We start from the raw sequence: 24,410 nt of genomic DNA on the forward strand, positions 1-24,410 counted from the left end.
CTGTAACTCTTACTGTAAATAATAACTGAATCACCGGGATTGGAAATTTAAATTTAAGCAATTTATTAACCAATATGCAGAAAAATGCAGCACATTACCCTCTTTTTGCCGGGTTCAGACATGCGACTGGCATAATCATCCGGCAGCTGAAGGAAGTCCTCCATGCCCACATCACTGTCACGCTTTCTTTTCCCTCCACCAGCCAGACCATCAAGCTTGTCTGGAAAAACAAAACCGCAACAAAAGTCATCACCTATTCTTCACAAGAGATAAACACTACATAGCAATCTGATTTTTAAATTTTGACAAAAGCTTATATTTTATTATAAAAGATAGATATTTATATCATATGCATAAAGTTAACTGACAGTGAGTGTTTGTGTGTTTAAGCATTAATCCAACTCTGCTTTAGCTAACAGTGTGTAAGGTCCTTTAAACGTATTAAAGGCAAAATATGTATGTTTTACGAAGCTTCATGACAATGTAAAGGAAAGCGGAACGATGGGAGATGTCGTTCTCACCATCCAGAGATTTATGAAATTCACAAGCAGAAACCAGGGATAGTGGTGATATTACGCCACTGACAAGGGACGAGCCATTCGTTAAAATTGACAGTCATAAACAGTAAAAAAGCAATATCTGATTTCAAATTGCATGTAAACGCCACATGTGAGTGTTTAATAGGTTAACGTCACAAACTAAAGTAAACGTACTTACTTAGCACAGTTGTCGCATTTCATTAAAATAAAATAAGATATGTGGGACATTTATTGCTGTACCAAACCTTAACAGATAAAACAAAATAGAAATACCTACCGAGTTTTGCTTCTGAAGTGTCCATCTCCCATTTGCTTTTCGGAAGGTATCCCTATATTACAGAGAGACACTCCGACTGTTAATCATCAGGTGATGAGTGAAACAGCAACAGGGAAGACAATAACAGAATAAAGGCTGAGGAGCAATGATGGTGCATTGGGATGATAAAAGGACAGCTTAAAAAGAGATCGTTAATCAAAAAACAACTTTTAGTTCTCAGCAACCTGGCTAATAAACAGTTCTCGTCCAGAATAAGGACGTTTATTCAGTACAAAAATCACACTGCATGCAAACATTGACACCTTACCGAAGGCAAGGTTTTCATGCAACCACATCATTGACAAACTTATGCATTTCTTATACTTCTGTAAATCAAAGCAAATACATTTTTATAGCAGTTACTAGAGGATGACAACACAGACGTAGTAAAAACAAAATGATTATATATTTTTTGCTCTTGTTTCTAATTCTGTAACTGGCTCTATCTATAACCCCTTTCACACAGACTCCTGATCCCCAAAAATTGCCAAAGACCTGCCAGAATACCTTTTGGGTAACATGGCAAACATGTCCCAGAACGATCCCAGGATAGGGACGACATAACATTGTTGGGATCAGTCTCTGAGCACGGAGCGTGTGAACGAAAGGCCGCAACAATGCTGTAAGGGGTGAGTCGTGACAATGATGTAGTTAGTTATCGAGTGACCCTTTGACCGGGTTTTAAGGCAGATCAAGTTCACAATGAAAAAATGTCTGCAAACTGGAATGATGCAGAGACCACAGATTAAAAAAAATCACTGGCAGTGTAAATGAACCAAAATCAAACTGTCCCAGGAAAAATTCCAGGATAAATTTTTAGTGTTATTTCAGGAATCTCTGGGTGAAAGGAGCTTAATTAAGGATTACGAACTCAATTTGGTAATGTTTTTAAATCGTTTCCCTAAACACGCCCCCCCCATCTTTAACTGGCTGGAAAAACAAAGAATCCATCCCAAATACAAACCACTGCCTGAGCCAATGTTGCAGTGCCGGGTTGGTCAGAATGCTCAAACAAACACAGTAATCATTTGACTGCATCAGAGTGCTGGGGTTTACACTTTTTGGGGGGGTATAAACTTCTGATATAAACTGATACGATTTTAATATTTACTTTGCCATTGAGTAAAAATACAGTGAATGGTTGTCTGTGACCTGGTAAAAACAATACAAACATTTGAATTTAATTTGATCGTGCACAACAGATCAACAACAGAACTAGGATTCATACATTATAAAATTTTCACGCAACATTACATTATCAAAGAGCACGTGATCAGTCTAGAGGATCAATATCCAAAGAGGACGGATCTAACAACTATTAACTGGATGAATTCTACTGCCACTGTAACGCGATTAGCCTCCTAGCGGCTACAACCACACTCCAATGCTGCGTTCCATGCAGGTTTTTGACCCCGTAAATCACGACTTCAAAACCACGACTCACAACTCAAAACAGGGAGTACATCAATCTAGTACGAGTTCACGGATGGGAAGTCGGGGGTTCGGCAAACCTGGCTGTGCGCTTGCGCCGACGTTTGGTTCGGATTCTATAGAATGTACATGTAAACAAACACTAAAATCAGATTGCAATGTTTAGGGCGCATGTAAACTGTATCGTCGTAATCTTCAATCGGATTGACAAAATTTTGTGCATGTAAACATAGCCAGTGTTGCTTTAAAGATAGAAAAGTGGCTAAATGTCTGTAGGCACGTGTCAACATGCACCGTGCATTAACAAATATTTTTTCTTGTAACTGACTGTATTAATCAGTCGTAAATTCTTACCTATGGTTAAACGTTAACTGGTCAATAGGAACATCCCAAATTTTTACCTTTATTTACATTTCATAGTAAAGGTTTTGTCTCAAATGTACTGTTTAGTTAGGGCTGAGCAATTTATTAAAAATCTGAATTGCTGTGTGCAACCTTGTGATTAGCAAATTGCAAAAGGCTGTGATATGAGAAATATGCATCGAGTCTAAAACAAAAGCATGACTGCCCTCTTTGTGACGGTCTAACCAATTGAGGGGAAAGCCATACTCGCGCTGCCTCCATGCGGCACGTCAACAAAACGGCGCTTCTCCTAAACGGATGTGGGGTGAAACTTGTGTCTTAATCGCTTGTTTTCATATACGCCTTGCTTCAGATTTAAAACTGAATTTCCATTTAACTGGTTTGCTCATTTCACTTGGATGAAATGACCTGACACATTTAATACATTTTCTACTTAAACCACAATTAGATATATGTACATGCATATATTAACTAAACGTGTTATATTGTAGACATACGAAAACCAAGCTTATCACTACTATGATAAATGTAGTGTAAATCATGACAAAATACGATGACCATTTTTAAAGGATGCAACAAAGGCAGCTTATGCTAGCCTAGTATCAACCTCAGACATCACGCCCATAGACCACTGGCTGAACGTCAGATGGATGTGGCACAAAAATTAGAAAGCTTCAGCAGTTTTAAAGTTGTCATCAGGAATTCTACAGGATATCCAGGAGAAATTGAGACATCGACTTTTTCACGCCCCTGAACATGACACTGAACAACAAAATGAATTGTGATTGATTACTTTACATGTCAGTCAGACAGCCTCTTGGACGATGTTGGCCAATAAAGGCTTCAATGGACCTCTGCTATTAGTCTGAAAGTTGGAGAAAGTCTAATTGTGTTCAGCCTTGCTAAAGCCAATTTAATGTCACCATCACACAATTTGAGGTCTGTTTTACAATACATCACAAGCTGAACGTAACAGTGAGCAAACATTGTGCTTTCACACTGCCATTTGTTGAACGAATCTAAACCCAACTTAAACCCCAAATTAAATGGGTAATGGGTTCACCTTACGTTTTGTTTTTTATTACATTTAGAAGCAAAACGTATTGGCAGTGACATACGTTTTGTATTTTGCCAAGGTTTGCTGCTTAAGCTTTCATGATGTTCATTCACATTGTTTTTAATTATTGTGCAGAGTGAGATTTTTATTTTTGATCATTACAAAGCTTCATTAGGCAAAGAAAAATATTACTTTTCACAAAACTCAAATTTCAACTCGCCATTAGTCAGGATTAGGGCTGTGCAAAAAAAAAAAAAAAAAGGATAATCGCCTGCGATTCTCACGCGTGTTTCGTCAGCAAAGCCGCTTCCATGACCAGCACTACATCGCCATCAGCCGCTTTCAGATGAAGTAGCATCCACTACACAGAGCCATAGTTCACAGAGAACCTAAGCGAAATCGCATAGATTTTTTTAAGTCGATTTTCCTCAATTATGAAAGCAATTTTGACTAGCTTCTCTAGACGGTTTTAGCAGTAACAACATAAACAAGCGGCTTTCGTGGTCATCGCGTAACTTCCGGTAAACTCTGCGAAGAATAAATAACAACAAAGTCTTTTTAAAGTAGTTTATTTATATAGCATTACATGGGAACCCAAAACATTTGTTATCTTCGAAGAGGTATTTGTTTAAAGAGTAACTAAACCCTAAACCCACTTTTTTTAGTTAATGATCTGTAAGAATGACGGTTTATTAGTGCTGTTCATTTATTTTAGTACGTTTTTTGACATTTGGATATAAGTGTTTCAATACAATAATATATGGTATAAAAACGTGAGTGCTGCCCTCTTCAGGTTGAACGGTGGCTATTGCAGTTAAATTTTCCTATTGGATGTTGGGTCCAAAAAATAACTTGTGACGTAAGCAGTTTCAAGCTCACCACGCCCTTGTTACGATCTCACCACACACTTGGTACAAGCTTAGTTCGTCCCCTCACTCAGTTGGGATCTGCCCACTTTTCTTGCATTTTTCAAATATTCCCAGTGGGTGGAGTCAGGCTCTGACCAGGGGTTTAGTTACGCTTTAAGAGTTCAGTTTCAGCAACTAGTCAGACCATTAAACAAACAGAATCCGGAAGTAAAGTTCAGACCAAGTGCTTATCACGTCACCGCACGTGCGCCCGATAAAACAGTCTATAAGCTCTAAATGTAGCAAACGCCGCCCCATCCGAAAGCAGCAGATGCCGATCCAATACCAATCAAGGAACCGGCTCCACTGACGAAACACGCATGAGAATCACAGGGGATTTTTTTTGTCCCGCCCCCACTCCACTGTGACTGGACGGCTGTGTGAAAAGTGACAGAGTGTTTTAAACCAAAGTTGCTGGCTTTTTTTTAAGGGTGGTGTTTCCATTAGAAACAACTGAAAACATACGCTGGCCGAAGGTAAAAAACACCATGGTGTACATGTCCCCTTACACACACTATGCAAACAGGCTTCACAAACCTGCAACACAAAGCTTTTGAATAGGTAAAATAGGTAACTATTCACTTTTTATTTTATTTTAAAGAGTATATGGCCTCATACACCCTGCATATAAATTAGTTGTCACTTCACCTTTTATTTCGATCAAAGCAGTGAATGATAAACACTATGCTATGGTTACTTCTGCGTCAATCATCACATTTTCTGGAGTGAGCCTTGTTCCTTACATACATGGAACGATCATTTAGGGGATTCACTCTCGCATTTAAATGCATTTGTCACTCCAGAAAGTTTGCAGTTTGCACAAGGCCTATGTTACTTAAGACGGCAAGACAAGTGGTACTGAATCATGGCTAAAATAAACAAAACTAGTTTAATAATGAATGCAGATTAATCATGATTACTTATATAATAATGATGCAACTATTTTCAGTCCCCTTTCTCATGTTCAATAACTATATAGTCCTGATATTGCCGTCTATTACTTTAGCAAAACGACAAAAAACTCATGCATACTGCCAGTACAGCAAATAACAGAGAAATCTTTTTTTATCTTTTCAATCTGCTTTTCACCTCTGGTTCAATCATTTTTTAAGTTCTCTATGGTGAAAGTTGAAAGGCGGATCAGCTAGAACATGCGTTGTGCCATCTCAAGAGTGAAATTTATCATCTATTAGCATTAACCTGTTGAATGCTGAAAATCAGGCAATTGCAGGATGAAGTGTAGCTGTAGCAAAGTGCAATAAGCTTTTTTCTGATTGTATTACAGCCACAATACAATGTAAATAGCAAACAACACAAAATAATTAATAACACAACAAAATGTAACAATCAATGGGGCAGATGGTCTCTTGAACGGGATAACTCCCACTACTTATTATCCAAAGAAATCTTTTATGCCATATTGAAGGTTTACATTTTTTGGAACATTAAAGAAAGTAGAAACTACAGATTTTAGGTATTAAATATATATATATATTTAGATATTTACATTACGCCGCTCAGACCAATCGGTGTGTGACATCACAGTACATTAGCGATTCAAGAATAGAGGACTTCATATGCTTTTAAATTGTTCTTGCAGTACTGTGATGTCAAACTACACACTACTACTTCTGATCTTGCTACATGGCACAACAAAGTCGAGTAAAACTTTTATGGGAGAGGTCTGACGAGTTGAATCAGGCATTTTTATATAAGGAGACAAAGTGAAACATACTGGGAGAAGGGTGTGATAGTTTCAATACAGTCAATACAGACTGAACGAAAAGCAAAATGGAGGAGCTTTCATTTGGGAATTAATGTTATGATTATGGTTAGCAGAGAGAACATTTGTCCACTATGAAGCAGATTTTGCTTTTGACGTCTCAACAACCATAACATATTATCACGAATAGCTTCAACTTAAAAGCATACATAATTATAATATATAAATGTTTTGCTTCACTAAAATTGCTTTCTTTGTGCAACACAAAAATATGAATGACAAGGTGAACGGCATGCATCAAGAGAATAATGGAAAAATGTGACTTGTGTCAACAACCATTAAAATGAAGTCAAGTTAACATAAACAATATAACATGTGACTGCAAATCAAAATATTTAAATTAACGGAACTTCACTTTCTAAACTGTGAGAAGGAAAGGATGGTGAAAACTTTTTCAAGTAAGCTGTTATTTTCAATAAAACATGAGTTTATCTTTTTAACATTCAATTACTGTGTTAGTGGTCACTTGGGTAATCTTCAAATCAATTTTTAGTTGTCCTCCTCGTTACCACGCTGTCTCCATAAACTTTGTGAAAGTATGCAAGAGTTTACAAGTATTGTATCAAATTTACACAAATGCATGCACATATTTTATAATAAATGTGCATCCATCCCATCCAAAACATTAATGTCTGCATATTGTAAAAAATTGTATTACCTTGCTTTCCCGATAGCCTTTTCAGTTTATTCACTCCTCTAAGAAACTGTGGCTTTGACTTGTGTTTATAGGTTGTTGTTTGCAAATAGTTCAAATGTAATTTTTTTTATAAATCTGTTTTCGTCTTTTTCTTTATTCCATTCATTTTCACATTCACATAGACAGTTTTCAAGGGAAATCAAATTTTAGGACATGCCCCCCTTGCCCCTTTTGGGCCTCAGTTTCTAAACCTAAATATAGCCCTGCTTGTACTGTTAAAACCGTAATGTAAAGATCAACTGTAAACTAATAATAGTATTAACTACATTGAGGGCCATTTCATTGATCTGATTGCCCTTTGTGAAGCATGCATGCATGAAAAGTCCTACCAGATCTGCCTCATCATCATCCTCTTTCACTTCATATTTGGTTTCTTCTTCAGAAGGGTTGAAGTCTTCCATCTCCACCTGTCACAAAGAGTTAATTTGTTTTACTATCAAATGGGAAAAAACATGTACATTTTGATTAAAGTAAAATGGGTCCTATTGTGGCCTTTTACAAAGTCACATTTTTGTGGTGTACTAGAATGTTTTGATTGTTATTGTTTTACATATTTTAACCAGGCCAGGCCTTTTGAAATTGTCACAGTATGTAGACATGCATTCTAGTTCCAGTAAGCTGGTTGTTATATGAATCTTAAATAGTGTTTCTTCTCTCCCATTAGAGGAGTTTGTCACTTTACATCTTTTTTTATGCTCAAACAGCAGCATTATGAACTAGAATCAAGTTAAAAAGCATTAGCTTTTATGTCAAAGATGGAGGCACACTTCATACAACATGTCATAATTTACTTTTATTTAACATTAATGCCATTGTGTTGTGACAACTTACAAGTTGGAGTTACAATTAACTTTTATCATGTTTTTAAAAGTTTCCTTTTTGAACGATTTATCTCTTAGAAAAACCTACATGGTATATATAATAAAACCAAAACCATTTAATAAAAAATTATTTTTGATGATTATAAAAACTGAACCTATATTTGGACATTTAACACTTAAAAAACCTCCCAGATAGTGGCAAGTAAATTGATTTTAGTAAAACAAAAAGTGACATACAATTATAACACAACAAGAAACTTACTTCTTCAATAGCAGCATCCTGCAATAGCGACCTGATGTCAAGCCGTACCATATGAGGTGGGGCTGATTCCCAGCCACTGGCCAACTGTGAACAACCAGTATAATTATATTAATACAATGAAGAAAGTTTAACAGTCATATAATACAGTTCTGGCTGATGATACACTGAATTAAGATAATACCGTATTTTCCCAAATATAAATCACTTATACAAATATAAATCTTTTTTCATAGTTTGGCGGGTCCTTGAAAATGTATTTAATCAAAATGATTTCATATGAACTAAGACGAACCATTTCCGTCTACAGCCACGAGAGTCCGCTCTATGCTGCTCCTGTATTAATGTAATTCAATGGATTCAGTGATGTGGAATGACTTCAGGACCTTTTTGAACTTGATTTGGCTTGTCGTGTTAATTTAGCCTATTCAGCCTCTCAAGTATGTTCTGTATGCTACTGTGTATTGTGTAAATAACCGTTTATTTTACCTTCACATGTACGGACACCTATTCAGCCTGCTGTTCTGTGCTATTGTTTAGTTGAATAACTTGCCCTTCCGGATTAAATGTCTTGTTTTTTGGCTTGGATTTTGTGAAATCATTTTCTAAATAAACGTAACGTATAGTCTAGTGCGACTTGGGTATGTTATTTCCTCTTCAAAACGCATTTTTGACTGATGGGACTTATACTACAGAGCGGAAAATACGGTATATACAAATATATAACATTTTAAGAAATACTTCTTAATCACCTTAATGCCATCCTAGGTGTATCTGACTATCTTTCTTCAGCAGAGTAATTTTTGGTAATGCTACAAAGCGCACATCCATCCATCATTGAAGTATCTAATCCGACTTGGGGTTAATAAATATCGTCTTAAGTGAAATGATACATTTGTGAAAAAACTATGCGTTGCGTTAAAAAGTCAGGTACACCTAGGATGTCATTAAGTTGAGTAAATGATGGGTTAATTTTCATTTTTGGGTAAACTTGTCCTCTAACCAAACTAGAGATATTACCTTCGTAATATCCTTCAGTTTTCGTCCATGTATGTTTCTCTTTGCACATGTTTGATGATCAGAAGTGATTTCAGCCAAGTATACCTGAGAAAACAGGCATTAGTTCCAGTGTGAGATAGCTGAAAGTATGTAGGGGTGTTCCACAGTGACACAAACCAAGTCTGTCTTAAATGAAATGCCATACCAGCTCACCTCAAACCCCTTTGTCTTTGCAGCACTCCAGAACTGGTCAAAGTACTTTACTTTATCATTGATGGCATCCAGGATTATGAAGGGAAAGAATCCATCATCCAGTGTTTTCTTGAATGTTTTCAACATACTGCTTCGATACGTATCTTCCATCTCTGGTTCATATTCATACTCGAGCACCTGATTAAAGATGTGCACAAGAACATTTGGATAATCAGTTTAGAAAATGTAATGAACTTTCTGACTTATGAGAAAGAATAAGATCAAACCTTGGTCTTGACACGCTTCCCAGTATCAGGGTCCTTCTCAACTTTCTCAACTTCAGTCATGAAGTAATCATCCAGACCCAGAACTCTGGGTGGCGCACCACCACATTCAACCTCTTTGTCCTATACATGCAAAGGCAAGTTTACTTAATTTATGAAATGAAAATACAAATCATTTAATTTCATTTGTAAATGTTTAATTTCATTCAAAAGCCATTGTTCTGAAAGGGCCAACACATTTTGTCTACTTGTATAAAGTATGTTTCTGACACTAAAGACTCAGCACTCATAAATGTAAACGGAAATCAAACAGAATGAAAATATTTATACCCTAATAAGTTTTGCGACGTGACTTTTGCCACTTCCTGGTAATCCACGCATGATGACCACAATCTGAAAAGGAAAACAGGCAGGTAAGCTTTACAGTCACAGTATCATAACAGAAAAATAAGCAGAGAAATGAAATGTTCGAATACCCTGTCAGGTCGTGCTGCTCGCCCTGGGGGTTTGAGGATATCCTCTGCATTCTTTGTTTCTGGTTTCTTCTCCACACGAGGGGGGGGAATTGAACTAGAAGGGGGCAGTGATGCGGGCGGAGGAGGGCGCTCGTCTGGATAGCTCCTCCGGTCATCTTTAAAAGGGTAATAGACATTTCTTACATAGCTCTCAAGGTTTAAAACCCCTAAGGTCTATACCGTAGTGTTTGTGTAGAACGTGTATGAGGCCTGATGTTAAGGGGTTGAAATATTTTTGTCAGCAGGGTCCCCCCATTTGCCACTGGTTAACTAAACAGATCGTTCTGTCCCAAACTTATGCCACTGGCTGAACCAATGTTGCTGTGTCTGGCTTGTTGGATTGCTCAAATAAATAACGCACTTTTTTGAGAACTCAAGCAATAAATGGCCTATAGGTATCTCGGCATATTAAGCTAAGATAGAAGCAAGTACCTTAACACAACAATTACCTTACATGCAAACTGCATTTAATACTTACTTCCATAACCTGAAGATCCATGCTCGTAATGCTCAAGACTCCTTTCATAGGAAGACCTTTCATATCCTGGCCGGTTATAAACCTCTCGTTCCCTGCTCAAACGGCTTGGGTAATCTCTTTCTCTGTCCCTATGACTTGGTCGAGGCCCAAGTGGTGAGCTAAATCCAGACATACAAAAAGAAAGATTTTAATTTTTTGCAGTGCTACTGTACTAATAACATTTTATTTGTGTTTCAATGGTGTTTTCACACTGGCAGTTTAGGACACATAAAAAAAACGTATAACGCGAAAGCTGTCATGCAGAGCCAGGGGCTCACCGGAGCTAAACATAGACTACCTGAAGGAATTGACACGAGTTTGGTTGCAATGTAGTGGTGGCACGGTTTGCATGACTGTGAAAACACCTCAGACTCGGGTGCGCATTCATCCAGGCAGCAAAGTAACCTGCAAACGCGTTTTAGCCAATGACGTCGATCAATACTTTCAAACTTGTTTTCAGGGAATGCATCTTGAATAATGCTTTTCAGGGAACTACACTGCGACCAAAATGGTCGCATATGCGAACTTTTGAACTGCCGTTGCGACCCTAATTTTTAATGGGTCGCAAATGTGCTACCTAATGTTTTAGACAATATGCTATGATTTACTATGAGCATTTATTAAAACATAAATGTGGATTTTAAGAATACGTTTTATAACGTGCTCTGAGCCCTCAACACGTTGGCTTCATTTTGCGTGAAAGCACGTCGTGTCTCTCCCTATGAGTGCGTTCGCGTGCTCTCTGTTTCTCAATGAATTGGGTGGGACGCGAAGCAAGCGCAGTGTCTTCCATGTTTCTGAACTTGAGCAGAGGTCTTTCTTCACTGAGGACGCGGGACCCGTATGGTTCCGGGTTTATATTTTAAATGGTCTGTCGGGTCCGGTTAAATCCTAGTTTAATTACTTTGGGTCCCAAGTCTGACTAATATTTTGTTTATAACCCGAGTCGATCGGAAAACGGCCATGAGCGCTACTGCGTTAAAGCTCTAGTGCAGTTTCAGCGTGCCTCCGGTTTCTATGGCGATGGTTCTTGTTACGAACATGCGCTGCATTTTCTTTCTCACATTTTTTTAATAATCTTATTATTAATAAACCATATCTTTTCTAAAACCATATCCATATTAAGTTTGCACAGAGATTGTAGCAAAAAAAGCAGTGCTAATGTCAAGCCCATTGCACTGAACGAGCAAAGCAATGTATAGTCTGTCATACATATGCTCTAGCATCATAAATGTAGTATTTTGTTACAGAAGTCCAGATGACAAGATGCAAAATATAAACGGGACTTCTTACATTAGTGTTAATATAGCAATTGCGAGTCAAATCCAGTCTGTTTCAGATGTGTGAATAACCCATAATAACCTTCTAATAGAGTTCATCAAATGACCATTTTTGTCCATAAATGCATATAATCCATGAAACATAGATATATAGTCTGTTGTTACCATCAGATTTCATGTGAACGTGTGCAAACTTTCGGGGGTGACAACCGCATTTAAATGCGGGAGTGAATCCCCTCAATGTTCGTTTCATGTCTGTACGGAACAAGACTCACTCCCGAAAATGTGATGATTGACACAGAAATAACCGTAGCAACGTCCTACTGTCTCACGTGCTTATCACTCACAGCTTTGACCAAAATAATCTAACAGCATTATGTTTTGCAATAAACCTGTGTCTTGGCGTTGTGTATTACGCTTCTTTTGTGAGGCTGCTTCACAGCGCGCGGTCTTGCAGTGTTGCCAGGTCCTCAGTTTTTTTGTACGCAAGTATCGTTTTGGCGCTTAATCGTTTATGGCTTTTGGCTCATGAAGCGATCAAGTTTTTGATGTTAATAAAGTGTGAAGGTGCCGGTCCCAATATTTTGATCTTTGAAGTAAAGCATTTCGATTTATTTTGGTTTATTATTGGATTTTTCTTGTTCGCTGTTTTTTTAGTGCAAGATCAGGCAACACTAGTCAGCAAACCTCGTGCCTGTCATTTTCTGAACCGCACATACAGAAGACTTTTTCCCCTTCTAGGAATTAATTTTTTTCAGAAGATAGATCTGTTTATGATGTACATTTAAACGCTTGATTAACTACTAGATAGTCCTGTTATTTTACTGCAACACACTGGCAGGCAGCAGCCAGTCGCATCATACGTGCAGACAAACACACAAATCACACACAATGCGTGGCTACCACGATGTCCTTAAAGTCAGCAATAATTTGTTTTACTTACGAAAATCATCGAGAATTTATTTGCAAGACATCTGGTAAAAAGTAGACACCTCTATATCCCTTTCTTTTCTTTGAAATTATTTTTGATACTAGTTGACATAAAATAAAAATGTTCAATGGCAATGATAAGATGCAATTGAGGTATTTTTATATTGCCATTGGTTTAATGGGTTGAAAGGTTAAAGTATTAATAGAAAGTAACAATTTACAATACAAATGTTGTATCTTTTTTTAATGTAATTACTTTCTGGACTCGGGCGGACTTGACTTGGACTCGGCCTTTAAGAACTCGGACTTAAGTCCAACTCGGACCCTTTTGGACTCGGACTTGGACTCGGACTTGATGTTTAATTACTTGGTCTTGACTCATACTCGACAAAGGTGGACTCGGACCCAACTCTACACCACAGACAGATGCTGCTGAATTTTTTAAATGTGGCACAATATGACGGAGCGCTTCTCACCCAATATGCAATCCCTTGTCCAAGAGGCGTGTCCAAGATATATCGTTTGCAATAATATATTACCTCTTTCCCCGACATTGTTTTTAAAAAGTTGCCAGCCAGCACCAGCATTTTTTTTACAATTTTCACAAAATTTGAATGCCTTCCAGAAAATTGTCTTTAAATATATAAACATGCAATGTCAAATGAAAGAACAGACTCCCTGCTTTAAAAAAAACAAAAACGGTTAAATCACTTGCCCACCACGACACCAGCTTTCACCGTCGTTTTGATATTTTCTTGTAATTAAATCATTTAGTTTCGTTAGAGAGAGCAAACACTAACAACTGAATGAGTCTGTTGCCTGAATTCAGCGGAGCTGAACGCGCGTCATGACAGAGCAGCGGCTGCGGGTGTCAGATCTCATTTATTCCTGTCAGACTGCGGCGAGCTGACTGACCAGACGATGGCAGAAGCCTCGTTTTGTTATAATATACATATATGATGTTTAATATAAGCGAGATCGTTTTGTTGTTGTGTTTTTCATTAAGAATAATAATAAACCCATCATTCAAGCAGCGGTTTAAAAGTGAAAGTAAAATGCGAACGTCTGTATGTGCATTTTTTAAGCCCCTCCCACCCAGTGAAACCGGTATCACCGGATTTGTCACGCGCTGATTAACCAGTGGGAAAAATCTGTCACCGCAACAACCCTAATACACAGTATTTACTGTTTGGCCTAAGTGGTTGCTTCCAGGTTTGATAAGCTGTGTAAGAGCGTCACCTGGTGGATGATAGCGAAAATACAGATTGCCATAAAAACTCGTCAGTGGCAGGAAAACGTTTTCTATTAACTCTTTCCCCGCAATCATTTTTCATGATTTGTACAAAAGTTGAATGCCTCCCAGAAAATTATCTTTGAAAATATAAACATACAAAATAATAAATGAAAGAACAGACGCTCTGCTTTCAAACAACAACAACAACAAAGTTTCATCCTATTCATCAGTTCTCTTTTTATCACCTCTCTAATATGGGTAGGTTTTTTCAAAATCACCAAATTGAGCAAAAAGCTGAGATAATTAATTTTTTGTAAAGGACTTTTGATGGAGATCAGATGCAGAGCGATCCTCAAAACTTAGACGGACATACAGCTGTTTGCCCTAGGCCGATCCTTCCAGGTTTTATAAGTTGCAGAAGTGCACCACTTGGTGGATAATATCGGTATTGAGAATTGACAAGATAACTCGTCAAGGGTGCGGAAAGAGTTAATTGTTGTTTAACTATGTGCAAAAACATATCAAATATAAATTGCATGCATTTAAAAAAACAGCATTCAGTGCTCACAAATTCACTGTGTGCATGTGCATTCAAGAGTATTTTAGCAGCACATTTGATTGCAGTGTGTGTACGACTAGTAAAAACAATATGAAATGACAAAAATCAATTTTTACCCAAACCTGAGATGCATAAATATTTTTTTTAAAGAAAGACCTGACCCTGGACCAAGCCGGAAAAAAAATAGACCCGAGTCCAAGGTAACTGCAAAAAAAAAGTGCGCCAGCCACACAATGTTGCAAGCACTCTTGGCAAAGGGGATGCAGGAGAGGATGGAAAACAATTTGATGCACACACGCAAGATAGTTCAGGTCTTTTTGGGTCGGTTCGGCAAAAACATATTAATTTTAAATTACCCAATGCAGCTAATATTATACACAACCAGTGTTCGAGACACACATGAAACTTTTAGACCCGAACCCGCTCGGGTCGGACCTTGGGTTTTCAGATTTAAGTGGAACCATTAAGACCACTATGCGAAGTTGTGCTTTACTTGTTGTGTTGTGTTTAACAGAAGTTTGAATTTGCTGAATTGTATTAGAATGTCAATATTTTTGCTTCTTGTATAAATTAAAAAAAATTCTCTACACAAATTATTTACCTTCATAACTCACAGAATTAAAATTGTGTTGCATAACGGTCCTGTGATATGTGTATTATCACAACAGATTTTCTTCATAACTGTACAGCTCTTTGACAATTAACCATCTCTTTTACAGCATGTTGCTCAAAACATTCACTTCATAGTTAAAGTTAACAGATTTGGTAACAGATTTGTTAAGATATGTTACTGAGCAATCATGGCAGACTGATTTAAATCCATAGTGACCAATTCTACAATCATGACATTCCATGTCATTTAAAATCAGTTTCTTGCAACTAGACTTGAAAATTCTAGAGAGAAATATATTGTAGATCTTTCAATAAAGGATGTGGGCATGACAGAATCAGCAAGCTCCAGTTAAAAAACTAATGAGATCAAACTTCAAATCAAATCAAAACTTTCTCTGAGTCATTGGCATTGTCAACACTGCTTTATGATCAAGAATTACATACCGTTCATCTCTTAAGTAACGGTCTCTTTCATATCTGTCTCTCTCGTAATCCAGAGACTGCTTTTCCCTGTACGGATCACTCTCCCACTCCCTGTCGTAACTCCTGAGATCACCATATGGGTCACTTCTTCTGTCGTAGTACGGGTCTCTGTGGCCAAGCAGCTCTAACAAGGATAAACATTGATAGCAACTGAAACCATGCTTCTATAAAAAACAGCCACAAACTTTTTTTTCCATATTTACATAACATAACTCACCTTTCTCATAATGCCGTTCAGGTTGAGGTGGGCCAGGCCTTAACACTATTCTCTCTCCATATGAAATTCTTTCAACCATTGCACCTCCATCTAATAAACAAAACACAATGTAGTCTAGATACTAGATACATCAAAAATATATCAATTGAAAGGCAGAACACATACTTACCACGACCATGTCCATAGTCAACAGTTTTAGCAATAAATGTGGCGGTAGGAGTAGGTGCTGAGGAAGTAGAATAAAAGTCTGCAGTCTGATTTGAGGGGACCAAACCAACATCCACAGGCTTATCAGGAGTCTGTCCTATTTCTGACAATAAATTGGTAGCCTTTAAAGAAACGAGAGAGTTGTCAGTTTAATAACATGCTATTACATAACTCAAAAAATTTAAATCAAATTAGTTAAAAATCACAAATCCATAAGGAACATACCTGAAGAGCACTTTTAACCTCAGGTGGAATTTCCAAACCAAGAATACCAGGGGGAAGTTCTGAGGGCAACCCAGACGACTCTGTGTTAGCAGCTTCTCCTAAAGTCTTCTTAGTTTCCTGAAGTTCTCTAAAAAGCAAATATATTAAGTTTACAAATCGCCTTATAAAGTATCAGCCAGTTGTTGTTAGAATAGCTTTCGAACAGATATGCAGTGTCGTGTAAAGCCATTTACCTTATCATTTTCAGCTCCTGGGCAGCTTTGAGGATGATCTCATGCTGCCTTTGAGAAAGCGCAAGTACAGTTTTAGTTGCACCAGGTGAAGATTGCTCAATTGGGGTGTCTGGTGCTTGGGTTGGGGGCAGGCCAGCTGAGGGATCCAAGTTTCTCTCAAAATGTGCCTCAGATTCAGAGACTGGATGAGAGTAGCCTCTCTCTGGTGGGGGTGGAGGAGGGGGTCTTTCCCAATCAGGACGAGAGTGGAATGGAGGCTCTCTTTCTCGATAAGGTGTCTCACCAGGATAACCAGGACCTCTTTTTTCCTCTCTATATGGATCTTCTTCCTCATATGGGAACATTCTTTCTCTTTCTTCTAACCAACGATCTTCTCTAATGTGCTCTGGGGGGCCATGTGGTGGATAGTCTCTTTCAGGATGCTCCCTGCCCCATTCCTCACGAGAACTGTAATAGTCATCGACTTGCTCATAATCTGGATGATATTCATGAGCTGGTCGTCTATTCCTAACATCATCTTGGGTTTCCTGAAATTCCTCCTCATACATTTCTTCTCCATGAACGGGTGGACGACGCCACATTTCCCTTGACATTGGGGGTCTCATGAATGGTCTCATCCCTCTTCCCATCATTTCATGTGGAGGTATTGGAGGCCTTCTAGGTTCTCTTCCATGGGGATGAGGCCATCCAGGATCTCTGTCCATTTCATCATCATATTCAGGTTGATCAGATTCTATCAAGACTTCATGAGGAACAGGTGGCCGTCTCATGTCTCTTTCTAGCATGCCAGAACGTGGTACTGGTGGTCTCCATGGGCCTACACCCCGTCTAAATCGTGGCCCCATGCCCCCACGACTCATATGAGGAGGTCCACGTGGGTCATGTTCCATACTCCCAGGGGGAGGGGGGCGTCTTGGGCCATGAGGCATAAAACGAGGTTGGAAAGGTGGCCTGCCAGGGCCGCGTGGAGGTCTAGTGTGGATGGGTGGTCGTCTTTCTGTCCAGTATGGATCCTCTTCCTCCCAATAATCCTGTGATTCTTCTTCCCAGTGCTCTTCAGAATGGGTGCTCTCAGGATGCTCCCTGTGACCCAATGGAGGTCTTCTGTCTCTAGGGTTTTCATAGTACTCTTCTGGAAAGTGGTGCTCCTCTGGATGCCACATCTCATGGGATACTGCCTGTTCATCCACTTCTCCAGGTCCATCAAAAGAGGGGTCTCTCCAGGTCAAATCCTCATTCTCTCTGTGCATGTCCTCTTCTGGTGCCTGGTGGTCATAAGGAGCCTCCTCTAGAGTTTCTCTCTGAGAGTTGGGATCCATTGTTGGCCCTCCATACTGTCCTCGGCCACGTCCACGACCCCTGCCTCGAATAGGCATTGGTACTTGGCCCCTTCCTCTACCCCGTATGCCATGAGGTGGACCTGTCTGATGTATCGGCTGTGGGCCCCTAGCAGCTTCTTTAAATGCATCAGGTTTAAGCTGATCATGTTGAGAAGGCTTTGTTTGCTGTGGAGGCCCATTATTCATATGACCAGTTTTAGAAGGCTGTGAACTAGAATTTTTAGAGTTTTTGTTTGTGGTGACTGGACTTTCTGTAGATAAGGATGTTTTAGGAGTATTTGCCATTGCCTTATCTGGCTCAGGAGGCTCAGACGTATCCTGACTTTGAGGAATGGGTCCGCTCTGAACAAAAAAATCCTCCTCTGTGTCCATTATGTCATCTGTTAGTGACTGAGAAGAGGAAGCACCGTCTATTTTCTTGGTGTCATCTAGAGGCGTTTTATTTTTTTCTGGTTCTTTATCAGATGGAGAGGCTGGTGGTACATCAGGTTTAGATGATTGTTGTTTTATATGACTGCCAGGATCAAGACTGGATTGTGAACTGAAACTTGGCTGCTGAGGTGGTCCAGGTGGTCTTTCAAATCGTGAGGGTGGATTCTGCCTTTGAGGATTCTCAGGTCTCACTGGAGCCCCTGGACGAGGAGAATTAGCTCTAAGAGGTTGGTTGAACCGCTGACCACCATCAAACCTAGGTGGTCCACTAAACTGTTGCTGTGGTGCCTGTTGAAACCGTGGGCCTCTGGGACCTTCAAACCTTGGATTGTCAAAATTTCCACAGGGTCCAGGAGGTCTAATGCCTGGTCCAGGAGGTCTAATGCCAGGTCCAGGAGGTCTAAGGCCTGGTCCAGGTGGTCTAAGGCCTGGTCCAGGTGGTCTAATGCCTGGTCCAGGTGGTCTAATGCCTGGTCCAGAAGGTCTAATGCCTGGTCCAGGTGGTCTAATGCCTGGTCCAGGTGGTCTAATGCCTGGTCCAGAAGGCCTAATGCCTGGTCCAGAAGGCCTAATGCCTGGTCCAGGTACTTCAGCAGGTTCAGTAGTTTCACATGTTTCAGAGGCAGAATCTGTACCGGAAGATTGGTAAAGATCTTCAGGTTTTGAAGGTGATGGTCCTTGTGGAAAAGCTGATCCAGAAGCTGAAGGACCATGTGATGGAGGTCCTGACATGGCATCCGTGTTAACAGGTGGAGGCATAGATGGAACACCTTGGTTGGTTATATGCATGTTTCCATCTTGACCAGGGAGCCGAGGCTGCCCGTGCTGCCCATATAATCCCATCATGCCTCCATAGGCAGGACCAGTACCAAACTGATGCTGCATGGATCTTAAAGTTGCAAGTCTTTCCTGCAGATGAGCGGAAGTTGAATTCATTTGTTCTTGCCATTGCCTCCACTGGGCTTCATAATCCTGTAGCTGGTCTTTGTGTGGGTATGACTGAAACTGTTCTAACCACAGACTAAAGTGTCTGTTCCAGTCCTGGAACAATGGAGAAAACCGCTGCTGCTGCATTTCATAATGTTGCAACTGCATGTCCACAGGCATTGTCTAGGGAGATACAAAGTAATAATCATATTTAAATTCAAATAATATCAAATTATTATTTAATTAAAGAGATCAATTGGTCTACTCCATTCCTGGAAGCCCACTGCTCTGCACATTTTGTATTTTCCTCTCATCTGACACAATCAGTTCAGTTCATAGAGATCTCTACTAATGAGCTGATTATTTGAATCAGGTGTGTTAAATAAGGGAGACATCCCAAATGTGCAGAGCAGTGGGCCTCCAGGAATAACGTTGAGAACCACTGTATTAGATCAACCTGTGATCTAATAAACCAAATCGCATCTTTATACCAGGTATAAATGGCCAAAAACTACATACTTACTACAAAGTACCTCAAAAATAATTAAAAATATATCTGCCATAGGGTTATGCTGATGGACAATACTATCGTGGATCGCCGATAGCAGCCTTTCATGATGATAGTTGGCGATAGTTATTATATCATCATCATAGTATCACATTGACTTGGGCATTGCATGCTTTTCCTCGCATGAGAAGGTTTGTGGGTTTCACTTTGCGTGAGATAGCTTTTAACATGTAAGGATTCCTTCTTGCACGCACCTGCACTTAATACGCGTGTCTTAGAGTTTGCTCGGAAATGAACGTGCGTGGCATGGACTCCTCCTAGCACCTGAAGTTATGACGGCATGACTCGGACTCTTCCTTGACTCCTAATACGCTTGAAATAAAGTGGCATTACCTTGTACTATAGAGGTTGTTAGGCGTGCAGGAGTTTAAAACCAGCGAGTGTGTTGTTCCGCTCCCTGCCACGCAGGTAATTTCAGAGCACCTGGTCTTAAAAATGCACTTGGATTAATGGCATCAGTTTTAAGAAAGTTGCCATCATGACAGTGTTGCCCTTAAGAGTAAATGAGCTTCTTTTTTGTCCACCAAATCCAATGACTTGGCATAAGTAAAAACTGAACAAATAAATAAATAATAAGCAAGTAAACTACTGCCCCGCCCCCCGATACAATCATATATCGACGATCTTACAGGCTGACGATAGGACGATCTCAAAATGGGGCATATCGCAAAACACTAAGGTGCAAGCAACAAATATAGTCCCAAGCACAATTGCGTTTGCGTCACCAAAACAAGGTGGTTTTCAGTGGGCAAATGCATTTATGGGGAAAAGATAAAATGCTATTTCATTGTAATGGGTAAAAACCATATCTCTGTACAGTACAGGTTTCATGTCAATATACATAAGTTTAGTAAAGATCCATTCTGAAACTATGTGCTTGAACCCATTCATACTTTTACTACTTTGTTTGCAGGCCTTGACATTAACTTTTTTGCTCACCAGCCAAAGGCTAGTTGTTTTCCAACATTACTAGCCTTTTTCTAGCCACATTTTTGTTTTTGGTAAAATACATTGTATATGATTAAACATGACTTTGGCATCCTACAATGACTTTAATTTGAGTAATTTTACTTGATTTAGCTAGATTAGATGCAGATTAACTTTCAAATGCAGACTCAAATTAAGACTACATTTATTAGTTGGAATATACCAGGTATATCAGTATAGATCATATCATATATTTAGGTGCATGAAAAACATGCTAGTAAGGCATAAATAGATTAACTTTTAATGAATATATTAAAAGTGGTGCAAGGGTTTTAGAAGATTTACTGAAAAGATAAACACAAAAACCCAACTTTAAACACTTATTAACAACAGCAGTAAATACTGTCAAGACATGTAGGGGAGGACCGGGGCTGGTTGTCTCACGGGTTGGTTGTCACACTGCTTATTCCAGACATACTACATGGCGCTGTGGTACAATTTTGATATCAATTTGTTAGCCTTTAATAGCTTACTCATTTGCACTTGAAATTTTGCTGAGCAGACACAAAACATTGAGGTTAGGAGACAATTTTTTATTTTTATGGGTCAGAGTAAATTTTCATGTTGGTGTTGTTTTTGTGTTGAGATCTTGTAGGATATTAATCATTCAAAAACAAAACACTCATAAAAAAGCTAAAAGTAGTAGCTTTATTTTGAATCATCTTTTAGTGATCAAGTTAAAGTCGTGTGGCAGCTAGCTCAGCATGTTTGTCAAGAAGTCAGTTGGGGATGGTTGTCACAAAGCTTGCGGGGTTGGTTGTCACATAAGAATATTGGACATGTAGACCTTTTATGATTGTTTGTTTGTTTTTGTTTGCTGTTAAAATAAAATAAAGCATTAAATAAAGAGTTTTTAACACTAAAAAAATTATTTCATTTTATTTCTCAACACAGTAGACAATAGGCTTTATGCCCAGCTGCACTACTTCCTAAACTTCAACCAGCTTCTTGTTTCCTGTCTTCCATTATTGGACAAACTGATTAATCCAGGTGTGCCTGACCTCAGTAGTCACAACAACAATAATAAGACACACCTGGATTAATCAGTTTGTCCAATGATGGCAGACAGGAAACAAGGAGCTGGCTGAAGTTCATAGTGCAGCTGGACATAAAGCCTATTCAAGTAACTGATCACCCACTTTAATCCCATTGTTTAAACATAAGGGGCATTAATAACAACTATCATAGGGGTGGATTCATATTAAAACTTATTTGCAGTTTCTATCTTAAAAAACTAAAAAGTTACACATTATCTTTTCAGATCCCAATTTATCACTGAAATCCTATTGAATCACTATAGGGACAACCAACCCCATACCCCGTGATGGGGTTGGTTGTCACATTGTGTCAGAGTGTCTTTGATGGTTAATTACTTCCTGTTACAATACATTAAGGAAGTAAAAAGTATACACATTTAAAGCCAAGACTCCAAAGTTTCATTTCATGTAGGAATTACTGCTGAAAGATTTTTTGAAGATGAGCAATTCATGCATGAGTAAAAAATGTGATAACCAACCACGGTCTCCCCTACATGAATTTTACTGTCAACTTGTTTATGCAAATTGTATTTTATAAGCTTGATCATGGTTTCTATCAAAAGTGATGTTGCGCTGGGTGCAAGGAGTGCTCGTAGGAGTTTCCCAGAGTCACATTACGCATTGTTTATCATTTCACATAACTTAAAGAAAACTACAAAAAAATCTACCCGCATTTGGCGGGTGTTAATGTCAAGCCCTGTTTGTTTGTAAAAACATACAAATAATTTAAAAAACAAGGATATAATAAAAAATAGAAACCTGGAGATGAGCTGGCTGTTGAATAATCTGTTGATACTGCTGCAGGACTTGCTGTAGTTGAGCATGCTCTTGCATCAGGGCCTGATACTGAAAGCTGGCCCTCTGATGCTGCACCTGCTGCCAATGGGCCGCTGCTGCTTGTAGCTGCTGCAGACGAGCTGCTTCCGCCGGGTCTCCTGTATCATTGATGCCAGTGGGCTATAGAAAATAAATCAATGAAATGCTTATAGCTTGACATTAAAATATTTGTTTATCCCAAAATATATATGTAGTCATTATTCACCCTCTTGATGTTCAAATTCTCTATGGCTTTTGTTTGTTATTCAGAATCAAAACAGATTTTTTTAAACATTTTTAAATTTTGGGGTTTTTCATTACACTGGCAGTGCATTTTGCCTGTATCTTTTCAGGCTTCAAAAGTACCGGTAAACAAAATAAAATACTTCCATGGGACCATATATTCCAAGTGTTCTGGCATGGTTAAAAACAGACAGAAATATAACCCATTACTCTATGAAAATTTGTTACCTAAACAATGAGAAGATAAAAAGTCACTGCATACCTGAATTTATAAAATTTCTATAGATAATTATATGATGATGTGAACCCTAACCCTATCCACAGTTTTGGCCAAAAATAAAAGCATAACTCACCTGCACTGCTGCACATATACAACGTTTTGTCCATGTGACTGCTTAGACTCCATTCGTACACATATACTACTGAGACAATTTCAGAGCTAAAGGCTACAATTTTTATCTCTATCCCTGCCCAAAAAAATGTGAGTCATATGCAAATATGAGTTTTTTTAATCCTACACTAGGGAAAACGTATATTTCATGGCCGCATGAAGCTATGTTTAATGTTATTATTTTAATGTTTATCGAAACTGCATAGTGCTACTAGATTTATTTGTTTTAAAAATTGGTGATTTTCGTGTTTATCAGTACTTTTCAACACTTAACCACATTTTAATAATGCAAAATAACACAGACAACTTAATTTCAGATTCTCAACTGAACAAGTGTAGATTCAACAAAGAAAAAACACAAATTGTTCTTGACTGATTCACTTTTTAATCCAAGTTTAATTTAGACTATGCAGTATTATTTTACATTTGATTGCTTAATTCAATTTCTATACCTGAAAAGTACAATACAGTAAGATAAATCTGAAAATTATTACATTTGTATTTTTGTTTGTGCTATTGCTCATAATGTGATTGTTTTACGACCATATTTTTTGCAAATCCAAAAATTTTTTTGCTGCCACTTGCAAAACTGTTTAGTATATTTTTTTAATACTCAGAAATGTTCTGCAAGAAAAAGACATTAAACTTTTTATTTAACATATTACTTAATTACTTACATTATTTAATGTAACGGGTGGAATAATATTAACGTGTCATTTGTGGTGCAGATACGAGTTGGGAATCAATAGGCACGAGCGGACTGCAGGTCTTACATCCAAGACCATTGTGACTCGATTCCGTACACGCAGATAGACATCAGTTTTGCCTCTGCTTATTTGTGTTCACAAATGCTGGTTAAGGTTTACTGCGCGGCTTGTGGTCGGGTTGCAGTCTTTATGTCAACCGGGACAGATATGGAATTAAATTGATGCTGATGTCTGATAACGTGTTGGGTGTTGTGTTATTCACTGCGGATGCGTGTGCATGACTCTGCAACAGGGAAATGTA

The 24,410-nt window shown here is 38.6% G+C and overlaps 1 protein-coding gene across 6 annotated transcripts in view; it reads right to left on the reverse strand.

Moving 5' to 3' along the window:
- The window catches only part of ylpm1 (YLP motif containing 1), a 55,731-nt gene that overhangs the window by 25,522 nt on the left and 5,799 nt on the right, over positions 1-24,410 (reverse strand). For 4 of the 6 annotated variants that reach the window (XR_012358527.1, XR_012358525.1, XR_012358526.1 and 1 more), the window contains exons 3-16: positions 22,712-22,909; positions 16,662-19,543; positions 16,429-16,555; positions 16,166-16,325; positions 15,997-16,086; positions 15,741-15,903; positions 10,643-10,800; positions 10,126-10,280; positions 9,980-10,042; positions 9,653-9,772; positions 9,387-9,563; positions 9,195-9,278; positions 8,178-8,261; positions 7,424-7,501 (exon numbers count right to left, since the gene is read on the reverse strand). Coding sequence is in view for 3 of the 6 variants with exons in the window: in XM_073855501.1 (XP_073711602.1) it covers positions 7,424-7,501; positions 8,178-8,261; positions 9,195-9,278; positions 9,387-9,563; positions 9,653-9,772; positions 9,980-10,042; positions 10,126-10,280; positions 10,643-10,800; positions 15,741-15,903; positions 15,997-16,086; positions 16,166-16,325; positions 16,429-16,555; positions 16,662-19,543; positions 22,712-22,909 (4,539 nt within the window). In the remaining 3 variants the exon portion in view is untranslated. Of the gene's footprint in view, positions 1-98; positions 221-816; positions 869-7,423; positions 7,502-8,177; positions 8,262-9,194; positions 9,279-9,386; positions 9,564-9,652; positions 9,773-9,979; positions 10,043-10,125; positions 10,281-10,642; positions 10,801-15,740; positions 15,904-15,996; positions 16,087-16,165; positions 16,326-16,428; positions 16,556-16,661; positions 19,544-22,711; positions 22,910-24,410 lie in introns of all 6 variants that reach the window. The other 2 variants (XM_073855500.1, XM_073855499.1) reach the window with 1 other exon arrangement.

This window comes from Misgurnus anguillicaudatus, chromosome 18 (genome assembly GCF_027580225.2).
Source record: "Misgurnus anguillicaudatus chromosome 18, ASM2758022v2, whole genome shotgun sequence".
NCBI lineage: Eukaryota > Metazoa > Chordata > Actinopteri > Cypriniformes > Cobitidae > Misgurnus > Misgurnus anguillicaudatus.